Here is a 26,500-nt window from a genome sequence, read left to right on the forward strand (position 1 = left end):
TGGGCCAAATCTGACTCACTCTTTTTGTAAAGAGTTTTATTGGAACGTAGTGACAGTCACTCATTTACAGAGTGTCTACAGCTGTCTGTGCACTACAAAGGCAGAACTGAGTAGTCTTAACAGAGGATGTATGGCCCATAAAACCTAAAATAACTACCATGTGGGTGGCCGTTTACAGAAAAAGTTGGCTGACTCCTGCTCTATAAGACGACCCTCATAGCATGTCTAACAATTAACTGGAAACAAGGCAATTCACCACAAATAGTTTTGGAATAGTTTGGTAATTCGATAAGTTTGTTAAATATGGTAAATTGATCATTCAGTGAATTTATTTGTTGCAAACTGGGTTCTGGCAATTTTTCCAGTCAACAAACTCATTCAAGAAATGTTTATGGAGTATCTACTATGCTCCAGGTTCTCTTGGGATTTATGAAAGAAGAGACCCTCCATATTCTTACAAGTTACATTCCAGCAGGGGGAGACAGATAACAAACAATACGTGCAATAAATAAATTATACGGTCCTTTAGAAGGAGATGTGTGCTTTGGGAAAGGGCAGGGGGAGTCAATGCGAGGTTGTGAAGACAAATGGAGTACACAATTTTAAATACTGTGGTCAGAGTTGACCTCACTGAGAAGATGATATTGAGCAAAGACTGAACAGAGTGGAGAGAAAGACACAGATATCTAGGAAAGAACATTTCAGAGACAACAGTTAGTGCAAAGACTCTAGGGTGGGAATAACAAAGAGAACAACAGTGTGTCTGGAGTAGAGGGTGAAGGGAAGAATAGTAAATGAGGACAAAGTAATTATGGTGGATGGACCATGTAGGTCTTTGTTGACCATTGAAAGGATTTCAGCTTATATTCTAAGTGAAATATGGGCCATGAAAGGTTTTGAACAGAGAAGCAACATGATTTATGTTCTAAAAAGTTTACTACAGCTGCTTTGTTGATTATAGACTCTGGGAGAACAAGGAAGGGAGCAGGGATACTAGCTAGGAGTCTATTAGTCATTCAAATGAGCTGATAGGGAGTGGGACCAGTGGCTGCTGCCAGTGGGGAGATGAAAAGTGGTTACATTCTGTTGGATGTATAATGAAATAAAGCCAACAGAACTTCCTAATGGATTGGATATGGAATTTAAATGAAACAAAGGAGTTAAACTTTTTAGTATAGCAACTAGAATGATGGAGTAGGTAGAGCAGGTTAGCACAAATGTCCATTAGACATCAAAGTAGAGTTATTCAATTGGCATTGGATATATAAGTATGGAGTTAATAGGAGGTTCTTGCTAGAAATGCAAATTTCATTGACTGTAATGAAATGAAAAGCACGCAGAATTTGTTTCTTTTATTCAACTATAAACTGATAGCAGGACACTGTCTCATTTATTTTTTTTATTTCTAGCCACTAATATGGTGCCAGGAACATAATGTATAACATTTATTTACTGATGTTCAAAAATGCTACAGGAATGAATGGATGAATGGACAGATACTTTCATAAGATCAATTTACATGCTTTGAGAAAGGAGTATTTTCCATCTGTGGAAGACAGTAGATCTCAAATTGTTTCATTTACCTTTAATGATATTTAATAAAGCATGTTCCAGTAGGCATCATGGTAAAAGATCAAGTATGACCTTCAAACTTGGCAGTATACTGTCTTTCCCATCATTTTAGTTGTATCAAGAGATAATACATTGGCAGTACTAGTTCTTGTTATTCTTGACGTAACAGAATGACTCATATTAATCAAAGAAGAGTTGTCAATTTCTAGACAAGCTAGATGATCAGAGAAGTTGAATTCCGAAGAAAAAGAGCAGAAAAATTAATTCATCTGGGAAAAACTCCATAGTTGAAAATCAGGCCAAGAGAAAAATAATGAATTCTACAAAGTACATAACTTGGCTAAATCTTAATTTTAAAATAGAAAAGACTTGTGAATATCACCCAAATCTAAGAATAAAGTACATTTTCACAGATTATTAATTTTTGAGCTGAATAATAAGCCTGTGATTTATTAAAACCTACAATTCTGTCCAAATAAATGTAACAATAATATAAATAGTTTATCACTTTTAATTTCCATATCACATTTGAGAAATGGGGTCCAATAGTTACGTGGAGAGAACTGAAGTGCCAGGACATCTGGGATTTATTATTTTCCTGAATACTTGCTAGTTTGTCACTATAATTCCATTTGCTGACTTGTGATAAATTAGGGTAAATTATACATTCTAAGATCTGTCTCTTTAAAATTCATGAAGCAGAACAGAACACACACTCATGCATGCGTGCGCGTGTGCACACACACACACACACACACACACAGACCCATTAATGAAAATTCACGATTAACAAGACAGTTTTACTTAAAGGAAAAGATGTGATTTGAATCCAGAGTTCCAGAAAGCTCAGCTCCTATTTTCTCACATTAAGTTCAGGTTATATATTACTGCACAGAAAGATGAACAACACAATTCACTTAAACTAACTCAGTTTCAAAACTGTATTTCAGATGTGAATAATGATTTGAAAATAGAGAAATTATCCTGGTAAGAATTCCAGGCACCAAACAAAATATTTATGAATGTTCAGACTTTAGAGGTTTAGTTGCACCTGATTTAGAAAAATATTTATTTACTACTTTTCTGAACAGGTAATACATTTACATGTATTTTACAGGTATTTTTTAAGCCTCCCATGACCCCATCTTCCACAGGCACAGTTCCTAAGTTTGTATCACTCTCAACAGGTAAACATTTCATATATTTATCAAGAACACATTATAGTAACAAATTTAACCCATAAAAGGATTAAAATTTGAATGATAACTGAACCATCCTATACAAGGACATGGAGTGTCTTTTCATTTGTTTAAATCAACTTTTACGTTCTTGCACATTTCCTTTTAAGTTTACTTAAATATTTTATTCTTTTTCTATTGCTATTATTTTTGATTTCTGTATGTTAATTTTAAACTTTGCTACATGACTGAATTCTCTTAATACTTGCAGATTTATCAGTTGATTCTCTTAAGTTTTCCAGGTAGATTGTTCTGTCATTCACAAGTAGTTACATTACCATCTCCTTTCCCAATTTTTACACTTCTGGTTAAGTTCTTTTGCGTAATTGCTTTATGCCAACCTCTAGTACAATGTTGCAAGACAAAGGAAATGGTGGCTTCCCGGTCCTGTTCCTAGTACTAATTGTAATTCTACCAGTATTTTCCCAGTAAACATAGTTCTGGCTTTTGCATACATATTTTCCATAAATTAAAATTATTAAATATTTTATCAAGAATTTTGTTGAATTTTACAGGTACCTGTTTAGCCTATCAGTAGATGACCTTATAGTTTTTCATATTAGATTTCACAGGTCCAGATGGCTTCACAGAGGACTTCTAGTATACCTTGAAAGAGTAAATAATTCTAATCTATTATGTCTATTGCAGAACCTAGTGTATGAAAGAAAAACTTCTAGATCATAAAGCAAACAGAATAGTAATATCAAAATTCCCCTCAAAGAATACACACACACACAAAAGATAAGTGCGAATGAGTCTTATTTAAGAAAATGGATACAATCATTCTACGTGGCAGACAATTCAGTAAGTTATGACCAAGTAGGATTTATTCAAGAATGCAATAATTTTCTGTAAGAAAATCTAATACTAAAATACTTCATATTGATTTATCTAAGGAGAGAAATCACATGGTTTTTTATATGCAAAGTAGCCTTTGAAGAAATGTCTCTATTTCTTCCACAGAAATAGTCTACTTAGATTTTTGTTTTTTAATTTCTTCTGCGATCACTTTCAGGAAATCATATTTTTCTACAGTATCATCCATTTCATCCAGGTTTTGAAATACATAGGTTTAAGTTGAACAAAGTAGTTGCTTATGAGTCTTCATTTTTTTCTGTTTTATTCTCCATTATCATTTATTTTATATAGTTGTACTTTTTTGATTAATCTAGCTAGCAGTTTGTTGTTTTACATTAAAAGCTAGTTTTTCATTGTATTTATTTTTCAAATAATTTATTTTTCTAGATCATTAACTTCTACTTTTATCTTTATAATTCCTTCCACTTTTCTATAGTCTACTTTGTTGTTTACTGATAAAAATATTAAATATAAATATTCTCAGTCCTGAAGTGCTCTAGATCTGCCTTATAAATTGTGATACAGTTTTCATCACTATCTTCTAGATGCTATGCAACTTAGGTTTGTATTTTCTCTGATACAAGGATTACAAGAAATTCTTTTTTACCCCAGAAAGTAAGGACTTTTTATTTTCTGAGCTTTGTTGTTGTCCTTTTTGTTATTTTTAGTTTTGCTATATTATGAGAAGATGTTTGCTGTACTATTTCCAATTTTTGAAATGTATTCAGATTTTCTCTGCAGTCTAGTACATGGTTGATTTCTGTGAATATTACATGGGTATTTGCAAAGAAGGCACACTCTTCATAGAGCTCAGAAAATAGCAGTTAGCTCTTCCTCATTAATGTTAATAGGCCTTCCATTTGTGCTCGCTTCAAATCTCAACTTGCTGGACATCTCCTCTGATACACGTTTATAAACCAGGCACACCCTAAACCCAAATAAGCTCTTTTCCTATCTGCTCCTCTACCACCTGTACTTCCTGCTGTTTTAACAACTCGTGCACTGTATTATCATTGCTTATTGGCTTGTCAACACATTCAAGGTTCTTAAGAACAGAAAGCATGTCTTGCCCACCGTTGTATTCTCCGGACCTGACAGCTCTTGGCACACAGAAGGTCCTCAGAATCATCTGTTAAGTGAATGGATGAATATCTCCTAACTTTCCCTTCTTTAGAGTTCCTCTTAGAGAAGGAGACTGGAGAGAGGGAGAGAGACATTGGGAAGAAAATATTAAGGACAGACTGGAAGTGTCTGGCAAGCAGCTAGTCTTCCAAACAAGCCCTATGATTCGCATTGGCGGCCTGCACAGTGGTACTCAGATGCGGCCAGTAGCGCACCATCAGCTCAAGTGCACCAGGAAAAATGGCAAAATGGCCAGTGTTTATCACCAGCATTTTCTACATCCCTTATTTTGTACCCTGACCCTGAAGAAGCCACTAATCTCATATCACTGCTCTGGTTCCAACGTTCAGACATTTCCTCAGTCCTTTTTTCCCTCTGCAATGGAAATTACAACCAATTAGGCCAGTCTCGGTTGAGTATTGGCTTTATTAATTTTCTAGGAATTGTGACAGACTCTATCAACTTAAGTTTTCAGGATATCAGTTCATCCCCAAATGGGAGCCTGCTAATCTGTATCTTGAGTTAGTGGCTACTTATCTCTTCCAAATACCCACTCACCCTCCATGCTTAATCATGCTTGTGGAATGCATGGAATCAGCATAGTGTAAAGCAGGCAGCCATATACTATCTTGTCATTTTCCTTCCCTTTCCTCATCTGAAAAATGAGGGAATTCAATTAGCTGATCTAGGTAGAAAGGGATGTAGAAAATGCTGGTGATAAATATATCTCTAAATTTCTCTGGTTAGTATTCTGTCATCTAGCCTGTACCAATTATTCTAAATAAACCCAATCACCAATGGAGAATTAGTAAAGGTAAGCAAGGCGAATACTGAACTCAATAAATCCTCAAATTAGGGGAGGGAGTCATACAGTCAGCCTGTGACCATCCACAGCACTGAGATATGGCAAAAATCATCTTAACAGTGAATAACACCAACAATCTGTTATCAATTATCAGAGACAAACGAATGAGGAAAGGTCTAAGAGAACATCTGATCCAAACTCTTTCCACTGGCATAAGTTTCCTAAAAATAGTATTGTAAGAAGCATTCTGGCTAATCAAATATTCTAATTAATCATTAGATCTAAGACACCAGGAAATAAAATGTTGAAAGAATTATAGTACAATAAAAATATTCCAAGTGTTCAAACTACAATGAATATGTGATGTCACAGTGGAAATAAGATTAGACCAAGAATCCTGTTCCAGGTCTAGCTTTGTTCTTAATTTGTTTTTTGACATAACGAAAATCTCTCAAGCTCTCTGACCTCATTACCTGCACAACTGCAGTATGTGGAGACAGAATGAATTATATATTGAAATGTTTTTGAAAGATCAATGTACCCTACACGACATACATAATACTAATTGTTTGCGATGACAACACGCTTCACAATGCTAGAGAAAATTAGGCAAAGTTATGCAAATTTAGTATTTTCATAATGTTACTCATAAATGAAATGCCTTCAATATTATGACCATGAGTCATAATATTGGATAAAGCTCAACGAAAGTTTATGGAAAAGATCAAATTCAATTATGAATTATAAAAACATAAATGATTCTCAAAATAGCATTTGAGAGAATGTAAGTTTGCATCCTGTTTACCTAAATTCCACAGAAATAATTTTCCTGGTTCTCAGAAAATTAAGTTTGGGATTTAAAGGTAAGACTGAGCCATTTCAGGCCAAAGGGTAATTTTAAAACAAGAATAGTAGCAGGAAAATTAGCCCTTCACTGACAGCATTGATTTCAAGATACAGCAGTTGCTCGAAATCTCTTAAGTGCTTCCATCCAGGAAGACGTCACAGGAGACTGACTCCCACATTTAACTTTAATGAAGATCCTAAATTGGGTGAAACTATTAATTAATTTAACTAATTTACAGTACTCAAGCAATCAGCTCTAGTGGCAGGACGGAAGTCCAAGAGGTCAACTCAACCATGATGATGAAAGGGAACATGTTTAGACATTTGCAAGGTATCAGGCCCAGTTATAGGCACTACACACTTGTTATTTCATGTGTATCTCAATCCTTATAGCAAATCTATGAGATAGGCTCCATTATTGTCCTCATTTTTCAGTTAAGAAATCTGAGGCACAGAGTGATTAAGTGTCTTGCCCAAGATGTACAGCTAGGAAGAGGCAAGACCAGATTCGGACCCTCAAAGTCGAACACTAGTCCTAATGGGTTTCACCACCATGCCTATCCAGGATTGATATAGAGTACATGCCGTCATCTATTTTCTTGTCTTTCTCTATAAAGCAGGTTTCTCAAGGGAAGGAACCAAATACTAATTATCTTTGTGTATCTCTCAGTATCTCACACATGGGGAACGGTTTACCATCATTTGTTGACTGACTGCTAAAAATATGCAGTTCATTATGGGACCCTATATCTGAATTAGCAACACAAAATTGAGAACTTAAGTGATTTCAGAAAAAAAAAAGCCTTTACAGTGGAATGTTTTGGATTATGAACTATCTAGTTTTACTGTCTATGTTAACCAAAATACAGAAAAAATTTATGAATTCAGACTACCTTGGATAGCGGTTAGCTTGAATTATAATATATGATTAGATCATTAAAAGTTTTTTCTGTGAAACTTATTAGGTTTTCTGGGTTGTAAGATCCCTGTTTTAACTAGTCAACTCTACCACTGTAAATCAACTCTACCACTATAAGTAAAGAACAGACACCCACAAACAGTATACACAAGAATGGGTGCAGTTTTATTTACAAAAGAAGGTAGCAAGACAGATTTAACTCATGGGCAGTAGTTTGCTGACCCCTGGACTCCAGCATAGGTAAACTGATTTTGAGTAGCTACTCGATTCACGTTTAAGCAGGGAGCCTACTTGAATGAATATATTAAAAATATATATTATCCTGATTATCCTCGCAGCTATCCTACTATTTTGTTAACTAAATTTTCCTCTTCAAAAAGTCCAAAAATAAACCATCCTATCTTACCAAATTCTAGATTCATGAGACCCAAAGTGCACAACTTCTCTCTCTCCTCCCCTCTCCTAAAGACACCATATAGATGCTATCTACTGTTGGGGAACAAGTCCCCCAACCCCCAACAACTTACTGGCTTAAACAACATTTTAACCGCACAGTTTCTATGGATCAGAAGTCCAGGCACAACTTAGCTGAGACCTCTGTTTCAGGGTCTCTCGGGAGGCTAAAATCAAGGTGGCAGCTGGGACTGCAGTCTTACACCAAGGCCCGACGAGAGAAGGACCCACTTTCCAGTAGTTGCTGGCAAGATTCAGTTCCTCCTGGGCTGTTGGACTGAGGCCTCAGTTCCTCACTGACTGCTGACTCAATGCCAGACTCATTTCCTTGCCTCCCCACCAAGGCAAGCAATGAGAGGAGCCAGAGAGAAGGCCAGCAAGAGAGCAAGTGCAAGCAAGATGGAAGTCGGTCTTTTAGAACCTCACCATGAAAGTAACATCCCATCACTTTTGCCATACTGTATGTGAGGAGCAAGGTGCTAGGTCCAGCCCACAGTCAAGGGGAGGGGGTCACCCAAGAATATAAATACCAGGAGCAGAAATCACTGGGGTCCATTTTAGAAGGTGGCCTACCGCACTCTAGCAAAACAAGGTCTTCTTTGGTCTTTAAATGTAATGCCGCTGACATTTTTAACTGATGTCCTGTCAACACGAGTATATGACTGCTAGCATAACTGAGGCCATCTTTGGCCCTTACTGTGTGTCCTGTCCTTTTGCTGACCCTACCCAGGACTATACTGTGCAGCAAAGCCCTTCTCTGCAAAGCCTTGAAAGAGAAGGGCTTTGCAGTTAACACATATTGTTTAATAATCATTAGGACCAGGTGGCATCTATGTTCTGTTAGTCCTCAAACACTAATGAAAATACTTGCTGACGTATTCCCGGCACTCAGTAATGAGACTAGTTACCCATTCATGAATCTTGACTTAGGAATGCATATCCTGATTCCAAGCTCCTACCCCAATATCCTAGGTTAACTATAAAATTGTCCCAGTGGTCCCTTGGCTGTGTGAAGTACAGCTGCAAATGCTTCCAGATCCATGTCCCAGTGCCATCCTTCAAGTATGTTACCCTATAATAAACTGATCCATTAATAATATGGAGCTGCCTCCCTCATTTTCCGGTGTCAAGGTACCTTCTCAGTTTGGTGGGCACTTTTCGTTCCCTCCATCCTCCAACAAGGAGTAATTTGTACCTTCATAATATCTACATCCTTTCAGGCTCAAAATATACCTGTTATTCCATCTCCCTAACAAACTTCATACCTAGCATGGAACAGTTTACTTATATGATGTTTCTGCAAAGAAGCTGCTCTCCTTATTCCTCCAACCCCAGGAGGGTTGGTATATGCAGAATAACAGTTGCTTGGTATTAGACAGGAAATCAGTTTTTGTTATAGTTACACAATTCTAATTTTGTTAATTTAAAACTAGCTGTGCCAAGCAAAAAGGGAAGTAATGGGTGCTAAATTACATGGGTAATATAGATTCCAAATTGATTGGATGCTTACTTCTCCAGATGGGTTTTGAACTATGTTGATACTCCATTCTCACTGATGACTGCAAACTAGACAGATAAAGGGCTTTTGTGAATAGGAAAGGAATTTTCAGGAGGACGTGTGGTTTGTTTGCTATTCTGGTTCTAAATGGTGCCTGATGTGACAGGCATCATTTCTGTATCAGACTTCCCTGATCTAATTTTACTTTTAGGTAATTTGTTTCAGTGAACTCCAGACCCTGTAACAAATATTCGGATGTAGACAGCTCATTTGGGAGGCAGTCTCAGGAAAGACAAGTAAGAGAGTATGGAGTATAAACGAGGAAAGGAGAAAAGCCAACAAAGCGTATTACTGAGTTGGTTACCATGGACAGCAAGGAGGGTTCAATTCTGCGGGGGATGCTCTGAAAAACCATATAGAATTCTAATCGCACTTATCCCACCAAGTAACCTGCAATCTGGAGTCTTTATCCACAAACTCCCATCCCTCCATGGTTGAGAGCCATGTTTTAGGCTTCCTTGCATTCACGTTGAGAAAGTTATTAAAGTGTCAAAAAAAATCTCTTGGGCAGAAAAATAACAAGGTTCAGGAGCTTGAGGTGAGTTGCTGATGATTTACAGAGACTTTCCCACTGAATTTGCAGGTGAACACAGTGCATCTGCTACACATAGTATTACACATGGAAACATTCCTCATCAATACGATTGGTTTCTAAGCAAGAAATTCACCATTTTAGGCAAGTTCTGCCTGGCACACAGCGGTGCCCAATGAACACACATTACTGGATGACATGGAAGGATGTAAGAAGGCAGAGCAGAGAGCTAGAAGGCTGCTTCTGGAATTCACAGCTCTGATCAGTTTGATTGAGACCTCATCCCGTTACTGACTTGGTTTCCTCTGATCACTTTCTCCTTCCCTTGAGTCAGAGAATAGGAGAAACCTTAGAGATGATCATCCAATCTTTCTATATTTCCAAGAAGGAACCTGAGGCCCAGAAAGGTAAAATGATGCACCCATGTTTACAAAGTCAGCCAGTGGCAAAGCCGAGACCCACATCCCTAGCATCTTCTGACTCATCTCTCCATCACAGCCCTGCTGCCTTCTCTTAGTTTCTGCAATGCTACAGGATTGATTGCCACCAAGGGACTAAGGTTGATCTAAATTCTCTGAAGCAGATATATGCAACTGATGTATTAAAAACTGATGTGCTCATAAGCCTAACCCAAATCTTTCCACATTCACAATTTATCTTTTTTTTAGCAGTCTGTACAGTTTCATATTGAAATATAAAAATGCCTCCTGATAGTATGGCCTCTTTAATTTCTTCCAAGAGCTGGCATATCTATTTGCGTCATTTTATTCAAGATGCTGTAGGATTTCTTTTTAACTACTAACAGACTCCTGCAGGCTAGTAGTTATTACAAATAGGTACCTAATTATTAGTGGGTGGTTTGTGCTTCCGGTTTTTGTGATGAGGAGAAAGGCATGGAACTGACTTGCATCAAAATGCTGCTTCAGGAAATGGACACAGTGGAGGCCACATCCTTGGTAATTTACAGCAACAAAAAGTGAGATGACCAGCCCAGCCAGAGTCTTTTGTACCAGTTAATTCCCAGCCTCTGACTGACCTGGAGCTCTTTTTCTTTTTCTTTTTTCTCCTCCCCATATGTAACCTCGACCATGGTGGGGCCCTGGAATTTTTCCATTTCAGGTTCATTTTGGACACTATGAAACAGTAGGTAGTTGATTAACTTCAAGAGCTTTAGGTTAGCATGCACCAGGCACGGGTGCCCAGGGTCTCATGCCAAGAAGGGAAGGTTTCCATCAAGGTGGCTCCCATGGAGACATCCTCACTGACCTGCTGTCTCCAACCGTAAGCTCACAGTAAAGTGCAGAGCTGATGCTAAACCAGGCCACAGGCCAGGGGTTGGGTAGCAAAGTTTCTTGGCTGCCACTGACTGCCATTTGATTGAAATTACTATCTCATGCTGTATTCTCAGCTGTGAAAGATTCTTTGGCCCTCGACCAAAGGATCACCTGTCCTCATCCCCAGGAAAGAGCATCCCAATGCTCAGAGGATTCAGGTGCACTGGGGGAAACTCAGCCCCTGGAGAAGCCTCTCTGTACTCCAGAGTCATCACAGGATTCTAGCTGTTCTTGAGGAAATGGCTTCTTTATCACCGCAGGTTGAAATGGGCTTCAAAGACTGCCATGATTTTGTAGTCCAGAATCATCCATTCCCCACCTATCCCACTCACCGGTGATCTCAGCAGTCTGCTTGCATCAGAAGTACACCATCGCCATTGCTCGGGGATGACGAAGAGCCTGCACACACTTAACACTGGCCCACCCACTCACTCTCATCAGGCTCATAGTTTCAGAAATGCTCGGGGGTGAGCTGTTTGGCCCATGCTGCCTTTCTGATCTGGCCTCCTCACCCAACTCGAGGGAGCACAGCCAACCTGGAGATCCGAAACCAACAAGCCCAGTCTAGGAGGTGGAGACAGCTCAGCTTCTCCACATGACCCCTCCCATCCAGCCCCTCTCTGGGGAGCACAAGATGGCGAGCAGGAGGGAACCTATGTCATCACAATAAACCCCATCCACACTCTAAGGCCCTTAGCCCAAAGAACAAGACTGGACAGCTTTTCCTAAACTTCCCTCCTCTTCTTCCTTGTTCACACACATGAAATTTGAATCTGGGGTGAGGTGGGTGGGGCAGTCGATAAAGAAGTGGAAACAGCACTCGTTGCTGACTGAGAAAGAAAACCAAGAACAGTTTGGTTCTATCTCATCTTTAAACGTGTATTTTCCTGGTGTCTCCCGGCTGCAGGGGTGACCGTGCTGGTTCTCACTAACCCACTCCACTGCCCGCACTTTCTCTTTCACATCAGATGCTGTCATCTGGTGAAATCACCGTCTGTGAGTAATTCTTCCCAGAGAGGGAGGTTTCCACAGGGGTCAGCGAGCCAGGAAAGCACAGAGTGTGGAGTCAAGTCAGGGCAGATGTGAACAGAAGGCTCAGCCACTCTTCTGCTGTGTGATTTTGGTAAAGTGAATGAGTAAACACGGCTTTCTTATTTTTGTAACAGAGATAACTTGTGGAGTTGTGTTGTCCCAAGCTTTTCACTGATGATGATGGTGGTAGTTTGTTGTTTTGTTTTGTTTTTGTAACAGCCTATCTCAGCCCCCCTGACATAGAGGTGTGCTCACTGTAATGACGTTCCATTTTATGCGAACTTAGCTTATGTGAATTCAAAATAGGGCAATATAAAAATACCAATAAAGTCTTGATGCATGCACAGAACATGAAATACAACAAATTCTACTTTACATTTATTCCTCTAGGGAAAATTGCCTTGAATTATGCAAGCTTTGAATTATGTAATGTCTTCAGGAGCTCATCCCTGGCAAACCAATGTGACTGAGGGTCTACAATCTGCCAAATGAGTGTTAAGATTTACATCAAGAGTCTTATTCAATCCTTCAGTGACCTCATGACACTGGAATCTTTGGGTCTCCACTTCACTATGAGAAAACTGAGATTCCAAAAGGTTAAGTACTTCCCCCAAGTTCACTGGCCACTCACCTAGGATTCAGAGCCAAGTTAGCCTGGCTCCAAAGCTCTTCATTTCCTTCCTTCCTTTCTTTCCCATCTTCATAATCTCCCCAATTTGTTCCCTCTCTCCCTCTGCCCACAAAGACACCCCCCCTCAATACACAGGTATCTATTTGTGGTGCATCATCTCAATATCCCCCAAAAGCCAGTGGTTGTCTTTCTAATACCGAGACAATCCAGTTCGCTCTTGTCTTCACTGGGGGTTGTTTTGACACTGCTGGGCAATTCGCTCCTGACTCCCAACTCCTTCTTCAGTCCCGCCCTTGCTTGAGAAGCAATATATTGCACTTATTTTGTCATTGAAGATGCAGCCACAGGAAATAGACTATGGAAGGAATTAGTGTTCCTGTCCATCAGTTGAGAATATGGTGAGACACGTGGTAGACACAAGCTCAGGGAAGAGTCCCCCCAGTTCTGCTTCTTCCCCTTCCTCCAGATGCCACTCCCTGTCCACCTTGGCTCCCACCCCAGATGCCTCCATGTGCGGAAGGCTGAGACTTGGGGGTGCCTTTCTCTAGGGTGTCCCTATGATGCCGCTAACAGTGCGTATCATCTGGTATTACTGGAGCACTCTGGGGCTGGCAGTTCTACCATTCTCCTACCTCTCCACTCACAAAACTCACGTGGAGAGTGTGCTTTGGCAACCTACGGTGAACAGTTTTCTGACCACTATAATGGAGAGAAATTGATTCATCTTTGGAAATAGTATGAGCTAACTATACCTGTGCCCACCCAACGCCCACATTATTTGGTCCTTGAAAATTGTTCAGGTCCTGTCCTGATGAAAGTTTTGTGATCTAAGGAGTACCATTTGTAACTAGTTGGTTCCTGCAGATACCAGGCTTGGAGGCACTGCCACCCAATGGCTGTTTCTACAAATAGCACCTTCACGAGAGTTGTGTTTAGTCAACACTCTACCCAGAACCCAACAAGTGTATAAGGCATGGAGAGAAAAGGGGGTGGGGATGGTAACACTGGGACAGGCCAGGTAGTCAGTGCTGCCACCATCCTTTTCTGCCAAGGAAATCTGATTTTCCTGGCATTACACAGCAGATGCAGTCTCTTTCATTAGGCAATAAAAATGGCAACCTGGCAGTAAAATCGTAAAGATAAAACTGTACACCACCATGAATCCTTGGCACTAGGATTAATTTAAATGTCTATATTTTTTTCTGATGAGATTTTTACAGTGACTGAATACAGGTAAGAGATAAAACAGAAAATCAAAGCCAGAAGTCTCAATTCCACCTTTGTTGATGACTAGCTGTGTAAGATTTAGACACACATTTAATAAACTTATTTTTCTTCCCCACAAAATGAGGATGGAGAGGGTGGTGGTGTACTTTGTAACACTCAATAAAAGACAACCTGATGGGAGCTACCAAAGGCCTCTGTTCCATGTGATGAAAGCACAAGTCAGGCTACTGTGACCAGCAGGTATCCAGCTCAACAGCTGCATTAATCGGGGTTAAAATTTTTCCTTCTAAATTAGATAAAAAGAAACTACACTGTACAGACTAGATAAGCTTCTATTCTGGTTTAGCAATGGTTTGTTTGCATAGTTTTAGAATAATTAAATGTTGACTCAAGCAGGTGGGTGTGAGATATCACTCCACTTAGAGCAAGAAAAATATCTTAGAATTTTAAGATTGTCCTATGAATTCCATTTTTTCTCTTTTCTATTGAAAAATAATACTTGGTTTATCATAGTCATTTGTGATCCTTCTCTACTGTAGAGAACTTCTCTCTGTAAGTCTTCATAACCAATCGTCTTTGATTGGCTGCTGGAGGAATATCAGAGCTCCCTGGGGTCAGCGTATGGGCTTGGAATGTGGATGTATTTTAGTTGGCACATTGTCAAATGTGAGTGCCTTTGCCATGAGGGATGGAGAGGGCATTCAAGCTGAAGTTCAGGCAATTCTTATACAAGGACAAGCCACTCTTCTGGGCTGGAAATAAACACTGGGTAGAATATGGCCCAACCCATTTACAACTGGCTTCATGACACAGGACGTGGTACAGTCCTTGAAGGTAGACAAATTATGGGACTAAAGTAAATAAATTCATGGCCTGATTTTCTAGTTTGAAACTGATCTGAGTATATGATTAATGAAAAAATTTACTCCAAAATTTGAAAACTTGCCAAGGTTTCCAAAAATACCAAGACAGTGTTGAAAAAAACATTAATGAAACACATCTCTAAGAAATGGTGACATGATGCCAAAGCAACTAAGCAATGAGCTAAAAGTCCACCATCAAACTGATCTGTTCACGTAGCAGACAAACGTTTATTTAGTGCCACATAAACCCAAACCATTTGACTGGCCCTGCTGTTTCACCAGATATGTTTGTAAACTTATATGAATTGTAAATTCCTCAGAGTAAGTATTCTTTCCTTTAGTGAAAATAAATCAAGAGTAATCTTAATTATCATCAGCTATTGGCTTTAAAAGACCTAAGCTATTTTTTTTCCTTTTAGTGCCTGTGAAAGGAATTTGAATTTATATGCAGCATGAATAACTTGTCAATCAACAGAAACCAAGGGGCACTTACTCCATGCAAAGACTTAACTTTGGTGGCATAGATACAAAAGACATTACTGGGTCTTTATCTTCCAAGCACCCTATACTTCAGCTGGGCAGATAAATCAGGCATACATAAAGCAAACACTCAACTGCATGACCCTAACTCCAAGTGCATGGTGAATTCTAAAGATGAGGAAGACCACTGTGGGCTAGAATAGGCAGAGAAATCGTCACTCTGGAAACGGAATTTGAGCTACTCCTTGAGGAATTATCTGGAAAGAAACAGGCAGAGAAAGTGGAAAAGAAGAGGCAGGAATTCTATGCTGGAAGAAGAGTGTAGACCAGAATTTCTCAACGTTAACACTATTAACCGTGGGGCTGCATAATTCTTGTCATGAGGGTTGTCCCATGCACTGTCAGGCATTTAGCAGTATCCCTGGCCTGTACTCAATAAAAGCCAGTGGCAGAACCTCAACTTCCCAGCTGAGATAACCAAAAACATCTTCAGACATTGCCCAGTGTCCTCTCTGAGCAACATCAGCCCCAGTTGAGAACCACTGAACTAGACACAGATACCCGGGTATAAGCGGGGAGTCTGCTTTCTCTATCTCAGAGTTTATCAATCTCAAAATTATTGACATGTTGGGCTGGAAAACTAGTCATTGAGGGGGCTGTGCATTACAAAATGTTTATTAACACCCCTGACCTCATCCTAACAGACAGCAGTAGCACCTCCCCCTGGTTGTGACAACCAAAAATATCTCCAGACATTGCCAAATGTCCCCTGGGGTGCAAAATCCCACCCATTTGAGAACCGCTGAGATCCTCAGTGGGAGCGGGCATGGCTTCCTCAGCAGGAAGTAGAACCGCTGCGACAAAGCACAGGGCTTGTGCTAGGGAAGCGCGGGGTCAGGCCGCGGGGCTAGGGTGGGCACACGCTGTGTGAGACCTCGGGTACCAGAGCCTGTGACAGGCAGCCACGGGGGTTCTTAAGCAGATGTGTTACAAAATGAACTGGTGTTTAAACTTAATCTGGCAGAAGCAAAAGGATTAAGCACCACAGGGAGGAGCTGAATACAGGGGGATCAGTTAGCAAGTTGTTTTAAGAGCCAGGTGTAAACGTTCACGGCCAGGGTGGTAGTGACATCTTTGGAATGGAGAGAAAAGAGTAAACTTAAGGGTGCTTTGCAGAAAGAAATCTTGAGCTTTGGCAGCAGACTGAGCATTAGAGATGAAGGCAAAGAAGGAACCAACTGTGAAATTCATGTTGCTCCTGGAAGGAAAGACTCAAATAAGGCAAATGGGGAGGAGGGGCACTGAATGAGTTTGATTTTGCAAATACTAACTACAGGCATTTTAGAATTTGCATAGGAATGCTGGTGAGAGGTCAGGGCTGAGTGATGGGTTTGGGAGTGTTAGAAATACAAAACCTTGACATCTCCATGGGTTAATATAGTAAGAGTTTATTTTTCACTCACATTACATTCCACTGCACAGTGGGTGCCCCTGGGTCTTTTAGGGATCCAGGCTTCTTCAATCTTATGACACTGCCATCTTAAATGAGTGACATCCAAGGTGGCCACAGAAGGGTTAAGTACTAAGGACCTCCTCAGAGATTCTGAAGACCCTGAAGTGGGTATGTTACTTCTGCCCACATTCCAATGGGGATCCAGTTGAACTGAAAAATAGTTTACCTCATGTCCCAGGAAGAGGGAATGGGATTCACAGATTTACAAGAACTTGGCCAGTCTCTGCTATGGAACATGTGCGCGCGCGTGCACACACACACACACACACACACACACACACACACACACACACACGAAGACACCTATATGACTCCATGAATTTACTGAGGACCTGAAGATACAGGGAAAATTGAAGAAGGAAGATTTCAAGGAATTCAAATAACAAATGGAAGAAGATTCGGCAAAGGATTCCGAGATGTTGTTAGAAAATTTGGAAGAGAACTGGCCCACTGTAGAGTTGACAGCAGCAAGAGGAGGCAGTCAATTTCTATGAAAGAAAATGTCTGCTTTTGCTAAGACATTGTGAGACAAAGAAATTAAACCTAATTAGCAAAGCACTTATACAACTAGTACCCCACCTCAAAACCATCATCAGCGGATCTTGACAAGTAATCTGAAACCCAAACCCCTCGGCCTCCAGTGTGCTGGCCCAGCCTAGCTGGCCACGCCTCCCCATGCACTGCCCAGGTACCCAGCAGGTCCTGGTCACTGAGTTGTTCCCCATCCTCAAGTCTACCTATTCTCTCCCAATTTCATGGTTTTCCTTTCTCAGCCTCTTCCACCCAAAGTCCTGGCTTTCCTCAAGTCCTATGTCAAATGCCACGCCATCCCAGAATGAAGCCTTTTCTGACTTCCCCTGTCAACATCAAACTCCTCACCTTTCGGCTGCCTTTTGGTTTTTCCTCTACCTCGGCACACGGGACCATCTGCTTTGTATCACTTATTCGCTCACCTGAGTGTCTCCCTCAGGAGACTGTGGTTTTCTCAAGCACCAAGCAGGGCCCCTGAGATGCACATCCCCAAGACAAACCAGACAACACTACACCTACGTCATGGGCTGGCAACCATTTTCTGTGAAGGGCCACATAGTATTCTAGGGTTTCCAGGCCATATGATCTCACTCAGCTGTCCCATTTTAGTGTAAAATCAGCCATAGACAATATGTAAATGAATGAGTATGACTGTGTTCCAATAAAACTATTTATAAAACGTGTGGTGAGGCAGATTTGATCCATAGGCCATAGTTTGCTGCTCCCTGACCTATGTGAACGACGGTTTCTGGAGTACAGTGTGAATGGGGTAACCCGGAGTATAATCTAGGAAGTCCTGGGAAGAATCAGTGTGCATCTTAGTTATCCTTCTATCTTCTGCCCCAGTTCCCAACAGCACCTGGTACAGTGTCTTCCACATAGTAGGCCCCAACGTTTATGCGTCTGAATTAAATATACCTGGAAAGATAACAACCCAGTGAATCATAATAGCATTTTGAGGGCTTACGTAATTTGAAAACTATTTTGCAAGATGTTGTAAAGTAGTTCAGGAAGGGATCATGTAAGCCCAAGAATCACAGAAAGAATGATGGATGATGTGAACTAAAAACACCTAAGGACTAGCTGCCAAAGAGAGAGAATCTGACATCAGAGCTGGATTAAAGTAACAAAAAGGCATTTCAATCCTGAGAGACCAGCACTGAGGGGCATTCCGTCATATGTAAGAGATGTCTCCCAACACCCTCTAAAGCCATGTGAATAATGCATTTAATACCGGCACTTCAGTGCTGGAAAGATGATCCTGATTTGAATGAAACTCAGAGACCAACCAAAATGATTAAGAAACTGAAAGGATTCATTTACGAGCAGCTATAAAAGAAGCCAAATACGTGCCTGGCCTGCTGATGGCCAGAAGGAGATGGGGGACAGATTTACAAAGTACTGAATGCTGTCAACACCAGGAAGGGGAGGAATGATGGTAAGTCCCGCTGGACTTAGCTCGTGTATGAACATCTATCAGGCACTGACAAATTCTTCTCATTATTAGGTCTTAAAACATTTATGGGCAATCTGAATAATATATAACTGGGAATGCTGTGATTGGTAATGTTCTATTATTACAGGAGAAGAGGGCTGCTCCAGAATAGCCAATAGAAGAAAATTATTGCTTATTAAGGAAAGAAACATTCCAGGAAAGCTAGGTGTTACAAGAGCATTACAGTGCACTAACAGTCCGCTCTTAGAAATAGCTAATATATGCAATTGTGGATAATGTTACATAGCATAGAATAAAGTATAAAAGTGGAAAGATGGCCAGATATTTCCTTCATTCCTTCCTTCTGTCATTCAGTCATCCATTTATCCAACCATCCCACCGATCTACTGTTTATTCACCATTTGTCAAGTCCTATGCTGGTGATACTAAGAGTAATACTACACAGGATCCGTCCAAAAGGAGAAAAAGCTTCCAGTCTATTGCGTCTAGTGGTGGGGTCAGGGAAGCTGGTGGACTAAGAAAGAACAGACAAGTTTGAGAGGGAGTTATAAGGGAGCGACGTAAAGTGGCCCCCAACCCAGATGAGAGACAGCAGGAAGGTTAGGGAGGTTTCCCAGAGGGGCTGGTATCCCAGTCAAGTCATGAAGGACTCTGAGTGGTCTGTTAATCAGAAAGACTGAGAATAAGCATCCCAGCTAGGAAGACTAATATATTCAAAGTGGTGGAGATGACAAAGTGCTGAACCACTTTGTTACCTCATATGTGGGACCAACAAGTAGTTCAGATTAACTGAGATAAACACTGTAAGGCAGGTGGTAACCTTAAAAATAATAACTGGAATATATTAGGACTGTGCATGACTTATTTTCCTTGTTGATTTTTTCTGTCTCCTCCAAATTTTTTCCTTTAACAAAATCACACCGTTATGTAGCCAAATAATGGCAAACATTTATACAGCACTTACTCTGTGCCAAACACTATTCTAAGAACTTCACATATATTAAGTGATTTTATCCACGTAACTCTATAAAATAGCTACTATTGTCCTTTATACAGATGAGGAAGGGAGGCAGATAGAGGTTAAATAATTTGGCAAAGTTAGAGTCAGGAAAGGAGCACCGTTTCTTAGTTGGGGCATCTCACTCTGGAGTCTCTGTTTTTACATCCTCAATGCTCCGATTCGTTTTCTAAGTCAAGAGCTTATTTTCTTAGCATTTACTCCCATGATCTGAGTCTAAAAAATTGATCTAATGAATAATCAGAGATACAGTCAAATATTTGAGGGGAAGAATGTTCACAGCCCTCAATTTAGTAGCATAAAATAAAATGAAAAATCACCCAAGTATCCTATAATACAGAATGATTAATCATAGTATAGACAATTATGCAAGCACTGGAAATTATGATTTAGAATAAAGTTAAATGACACGGGAAATGCTCACTATAAAAGTCAAAGAGAAAGTCAAGATACAAATGGTACAATCCTAGTAGTATGGTTGTGTGTGTCCAGAAAGGAAATTCACTAGTCAGACTGGGCTCCAATTCCAATTTTAGCTCTGCCATTTTTCAGCTTTGTGACTTTGGATAATAATTTAACTCTCTGTACCCCAGTTTCCTCATCAGAAAATGGGGGTAATACAGTTGTTGCAATGGTTAGAAAATTAATATATATAAAATGCTTAAAATTCTGGGTGGCAAACACCTAGTGCCAGCCATCAAAAAGTGGGAAATCCTATTTTAGAACTAGATAGTGCACATTCAAAAGGCAGTTGGATCAGCATCCTCTGTAGTCTGTGATTCAGAATGTTACAATTTCATCTAGTTATCTTCTCCCTTATATTTTAAAAAATAATTGGAAATTGAGTGAGATAGGGAGAACTTTGCATTGCAAATAAAAAATGTTTGCTTTCAGAATCTGTTTTTATCAAATTGTAAGATATATAAAACACTCAACCAAACACTGAAGGGTTATAAAAGTGTCCTTTTTAATCAGACACTTTCACAAGGCTAGAGCCTGGTATTTTATTTTGGTTGAATATTCTTGAACTGTGATAGTTTAAAACTATTTAACCCCACCATATTAAAGGCCATATATGACAAATCCACAGGTAATATCATACTCAATGGTGAAAAGCTGAAAGCATTTCCTCTAAGATCAAGAACAAGACAAGGATGCCCACTCTCATCACTTTTATTTGACATAGTATTGGTAGTCCTAGCCACAGCAATCATTCAAGAAGAAATAAAAGGAATCCAAATTGGAAAGGAACAAGTTAAACTGTCACTGTTTGGAGATAACATGATATTGATATACACAGAAAATCCTGAAGACGTCACCAGAAATCTACTAGAGCTTATCAATGACTTTGGCAAAGCTGCAGGATAAAAAATTGATATAGAGAACTCTGATGCATTTCTATACACTAACAACAAACTACCAGAAAGAGAAATTGAGGAAACCATCCCATTTACCATCACATCAAAAAGAATAAAATACCTAGAAATAAATCTACCTAAGAAGGTAAAAGACCTGTACTCAGCAAACTATGAAGACACTGATCCAAGAAACTGAAGATGACACAGATGGAAAGACACACTGTGTTCTTGGATTGGAAGAATCAATATTATTAAAATGATTATACTACCCAAGGCAATCTACAGATTCAAATCCCTATCAAAATACTAATGGCATTTTTCACAGAACTAGAATAATTTTAAAATTGTATGGAAAGACAAAAGACCCCAAATAGCCAAAACCATCTTGAGAAAGGAGAGAGCTGAAGGAATCATGTGCCCTGATTTCAGACTATACTACAAAGCTACAGTCATCAAAACAGTATAGTACTGAAACAAAAAAAAACAGACACATAAGATCAATGGAACAGAATAGAGAGCCCAGAATAAACCCACATACTTATGGTCCATTCATTTTCGACAAAGCAGGCAAGAATATACAATGGAGAAAAAACTGTGACTTCAATAAGCCGTGCTGGGAAAACTGGACAACTACATGTAAAAGAATGAAATGAGAACATTCTCTAACACCATATACAAAAATAAACTCAAAATGGGTTAAAGACCTAAGTATAAGACCCAAACCCATAGAACTCCTAGAGGAAAACATAGACAACACTCTTTGACATAAATCGCATTGATATTTTTTTGGATCCGTCTCCTAAAGCAAAGAAAATAAAAGCAAAAATAAACAAATGGGACCTAATTAAACTTAAAAGCTTTTGAACAGCAAAGGAAACCATTGACAAAACGAATAGACAACCTACTGAATGGGAGAAAATATCTGCAAATAATATAATCAATAAGGGGTTAATATCCAGAATATATAAACAGATCATACAACTCAACATCAAAAAAACAAACAACTCGATTAAAAAGTAGGCAGAAGAGTGGCACGGGTATAGCTCAGTGGTCAAGTGCTTGCTTGGTGTGCACAAGGTCCTGGGTTCAATCCCCAGTGCTTCCATAAAGGGGGAAAAAAAAGTGGGCAGGAGACCTGAATAGACAGGTCTCCAAAGAGGATATGCAGATGGCCAAGAGGTACATGAAAAGATGCTCAACATCACTAATCATCAGGGAAATGCAAACCACAGTGAGATATCACCTCACACCTGTCAGAATAGCTACTATCAAAAAGAACATAAACAACAAATGTTGGCAAGGATGTGGAGCAAAGGGAACCCTCATACACTGCTGATGGGAATGTAAATTGGTGCAGCTACTGTGGAAAACAGTATGGAGGTTTCTCAAAAAACTAAAAATAGAACTACCATATGACCCAGCAATTCCACTCCTGGGTATATATCCACACAAAGACAAAAACACTAATTTGAAAAGATACATGCACCCAATGTTCACAGAAGCATTATATACAATAGCCAAGGTAAGGAAGCAACATAAGCATCCATCAAGAGATGAATGGATAGAGAAGATGTGGTACATATATACAATGGAATACTACTCAGCCATTAAAAAAATTTTACCATTGCAGCAACATGGATGAAACTGGGTGGTATTATGCTAAATGAAAAAAGTCAGACAGAGAAAGACAAATACTGAATGGTATCATTTACACACAGGATCTGAGAAACCCAAGAAACTAGTGAATATGACAAAAAAGAAGCAGACTCACAGACATAGAGAACAAATGAGTGGTTACTGGTGGGGCGAAGGAAGAGGGAGGGGCAAGATAGGGGTAGGGAATTAAGAGGTACAAACCACTATGTATAAAATAAGCTACAAGAAGATATTGTACAACACAGGGAATATAGTCAATATTTTGTAACTATAATCGTTAAAAATTGTGAACCACTGTATTGTATACCTATAACTTATATAATATTGTACATCTATTATACTTGAATTTAAAAAACTATTTAGAAATGTGTTTCCATGTCAGGATCAAAAGACTAATGGAAATTACAAATTGGTTTTTTTTTAAAGGTTTTGTTTTGGGTTTTTCCCTTATATTTTTGTTTTTATTTATTTTGGGGGTTTTTTGGGGGCAGGGGTTAATTAGGTTTATGTATTTATTTTTAGAGGAGGTACTGGGGATTGGACCCAGGACCTCATGCATGCTAAGCATGCACTCTACCACTGAGCTATACTCTCTCCCCCAAAATTGGTTTTATGAAGGGCCCAAAGCCAAACATAGTTTATTTCTCATCCAAGTTTTGGAATTATCATAATTAGGTTTTAAATGTTAAGAAAAAATAGAAGGATATGAGCAATTTCAAGAGTAGTGCCCACTCTATTTTGCCACAAAGTTTTATTTTTATTTATTTACTCATTTTTCATTAGGGAAATTCTTGTGGCCATCTTTGGAGCTAGTTTCAGGGGTGAGACTACTGGAGTGGGTGGGCTCTGCCAAGAGAGACGGAACAAGGCGGGGGGGCAGGGGCATGTAACTTTCACTGCTCTGTCCAGAATCTGCCAAGTGGGATGGAAAACGTGTAAGTCCTTTCTTAAGAAAAGCCTAGAAAACAATCCTTGATGAAGGGAAATGAGGTTATTCTGCTGCTCACAGCATAAAGATCCTGGTTTATGGTTTCCCCACAAGTTTTCATAGTGTCTGTCTCTCCCTCTCTCTTAGGTCTCCTACGTGAAAGCGATTGACATTTGGATGGCGGTGTGCCTTCTGTTTGTGTTTGCAGCCTTACTGGAATATGCAGCTGTGAACTTTGTCTCCAGGCAGCATAAGGAGTTCCTGCGGCTCCGAAGAAGACAGAAAAGGCAGAACAAGGTACAGTTGACCTTCAGTGCAGACAAAGTCAGATAGAGCTTGAGGTGGTTAACCAGGCAATCATAGTGAACCGGAAGCTAAGGTAAATTTTTATCTTGATTTGTCCTACTGTACTGAATTACTGCCCAGGCTAGTCCTTTAAAATTGGGACAAGGTTGTCAACATGTAACAAATAAAAATACAGGGCACACAGTTAAACCTGGATTTCAGATAAATAATAAACACTATTTGGTATAGGTATGTCCCAAATGTTGCATGGAACATTCTTATATTAATAAATTATGCATTGTTTATCTGAAATTCAAATTTAACTGGGGGTTCTGTGTTTTACTTAGTGACTCTAATTGGAGATATATCCTCCATTTGATAAAATTATTTAAAAATCCTGTTGTTTTGAATATTGATCACTTGTGTGGATGTCACTGCACACATAACTGCTTTGACTTTTTCATCAATTGATGAAATAAGTATGTAAATCGGACTTTATGTAAATAAAGTCCCTCCTCTTGTTGATTTCAACCTGATAAATCCAGTTAGACCAACCTCATCGTCTCAACTTAAATTTCAATGCAGAAACTCAAAAATTCCACTATCTAGAAGTTTGAAGTTGGAAATACACAGTTTGAAATCTCTAGTTCAGTGTTTCCCAGACTTGCCTGCACATTACAATGGCCTGGAGATGTTTCAAAAATTCCAAACCTTGGCCATACCCCATACCAATTAATCCCAGTCTCAGCATGGGGCACTGGAGTACCTTCTGAAGCTCCCCAGGTAATTCCAGTGTGCAGACACACTGAGAAACACTGCTCTGGATTATCATTCAAATTCGTATAGGAGACCAGAAGCCTTGTACCTGTTTTCAGTTTCAGATTCTGGGAGAGAAACATGCTCTTTGATAAGGAGAATGTCAGTGCCTGTAACAGTATCACAGAGAACCAAAGTTAAAATTTTACATACAGGAGATGAGAGAAATTTTTCAAAATCTCTCCCCCCTCAAAATGATAAATTAAACCTGCTGGTAAAGCCATAGTTATGTACTACTTTGTGAGAGCAAAACCGAAAATGTTTCATCGTCAATTTAATGCTTCCAAAGACCTAGATGTAAAGCTGAACATTTGCTGTGACTTAGATGATGCTTTTGTGGAGGAGCTTGTGTGTGTGTGAGCTGAGTGCTACCTGCATCTGCCAAAATGTTCCCTGCATATATTCTGGGCTGGTATCCTGCTGGCTGCCCTCTCTCCTTCCTACCTCTCAGAACATGTTGTCCCACCACAGCCTAAGGAAACACACACACTTTGCTGTACATTGTTCAATATCAAGCCTTTCTCAATTTTCACCCTCCTATTGGTGATAACCGTTTCTTCAACCTCATCCACAGGTATCTAGCGCAAAGTGGCAGAAAGTTGAGGTCACTTGTGCCACCCAGGAAATACTACTACAAAGTGAGGCTATTTTAGCACATCAGCTGTACTCTCAGAATTCCCTGGCTGAGCATAGTAGGTAGCCACTGACTGCATGCTCTCCTAGACCAGAGATGGAAAATGTGTTTCATTTTGCTTCCCAGTTATGAATAACTGGTGGGATTTTCGTGAAATGCTGTGCAGAGGTATCTTATCTCATCATACAAAGTCACCTGGAGTGTTTGTTCAGGGTATAGAATTTTGTGCTCCACCCAAACCTTATGAATTCGAGTCTGCAGGGAGTTCACTGAAAATCAGTACGTTTCACAAGTGTCCCAGGTGTCTTATGATAAGATGGTTTGGGGAAACCTGGGCAGTATTAGAGCAGGTGGAAGAGAATGAGAAAGACAACATCATAGGAAATGAGGTTGGAGGAAGAGGTAATTTCAGGTTCATACTGGACATCACAGGTCAGTATGAAGGAATGGATGTTACTCTGATCGAAATCCACTGGTCAGTTTCAACATAGCAAATATCAGGCTATCGAGTGGACAGTTCATGAGTTCAAGAGCAGCAGCAGCAGATTAGTCAGGAGGCAACTGAAGAAACAGAGGTGAGATGTTGGTTGCTTAGACTGTGGTATTGGTTATGGAAAAGGAGGGAAGTGGTCAGGGTCGAGAGTCATTCATTCATTCCCAAAATATTTTCTTCCTGCTGTGAGTCAGGCGCTGTCTAAATCCCAAGAATACATTGTTGAACAGGACGGATAAAATGCAATCCCTTGATGAAACGTACATTCTAGTTATTCTTTTAAGGTAAAACCATAGGTCCTGCGGATGCATTTGATGTACAGAGGTGAGGAAAAGAGGGGAA

At 39.7% G+C, this 26,500-nt stretch overlaps 1 protein-coding gene across 1 annotated transcript in view; it reads left to right on the forward strand.

The window, feature by feature from the left end:
* GLRA2 (glycine receptor alpha 2) overlaps positions 1-24,301 on the forward strand; it is a 134,864-nt gene extending 110,563 nt beyond the window's left edge. The window contains exon 8 of the mRNA XM_032475101.1: positions 24,078-24,301. Coding sequence (XP_032330992.1) covers positions 24,078-24,263 — 186 coding nt within the window. The 3' untranslated portion in view covers positions 24,264-24,301. The remainder of the gene's footprint in view (positions 1-24,077) is intronic.
* The last annotated feature ends 2,199 nt before the right edge of the window (positions 24,302-26,500 follow it).

This window comes from Camelus ferus, chromosome X (genome assembly GCF_009834535.1).
Source record: "Camelus ferus isolate YT-003-E chromosome X, BCGSAC_Cfer_1.0, whole genome shotgun sequence".
In the NCBI taxonomy this organism is placed as follows: Eukaryota; Metazoa; Chordata; class Mammalia; order Artiodactyla; family Camelidae; genus Camelus; species Camelus ferus.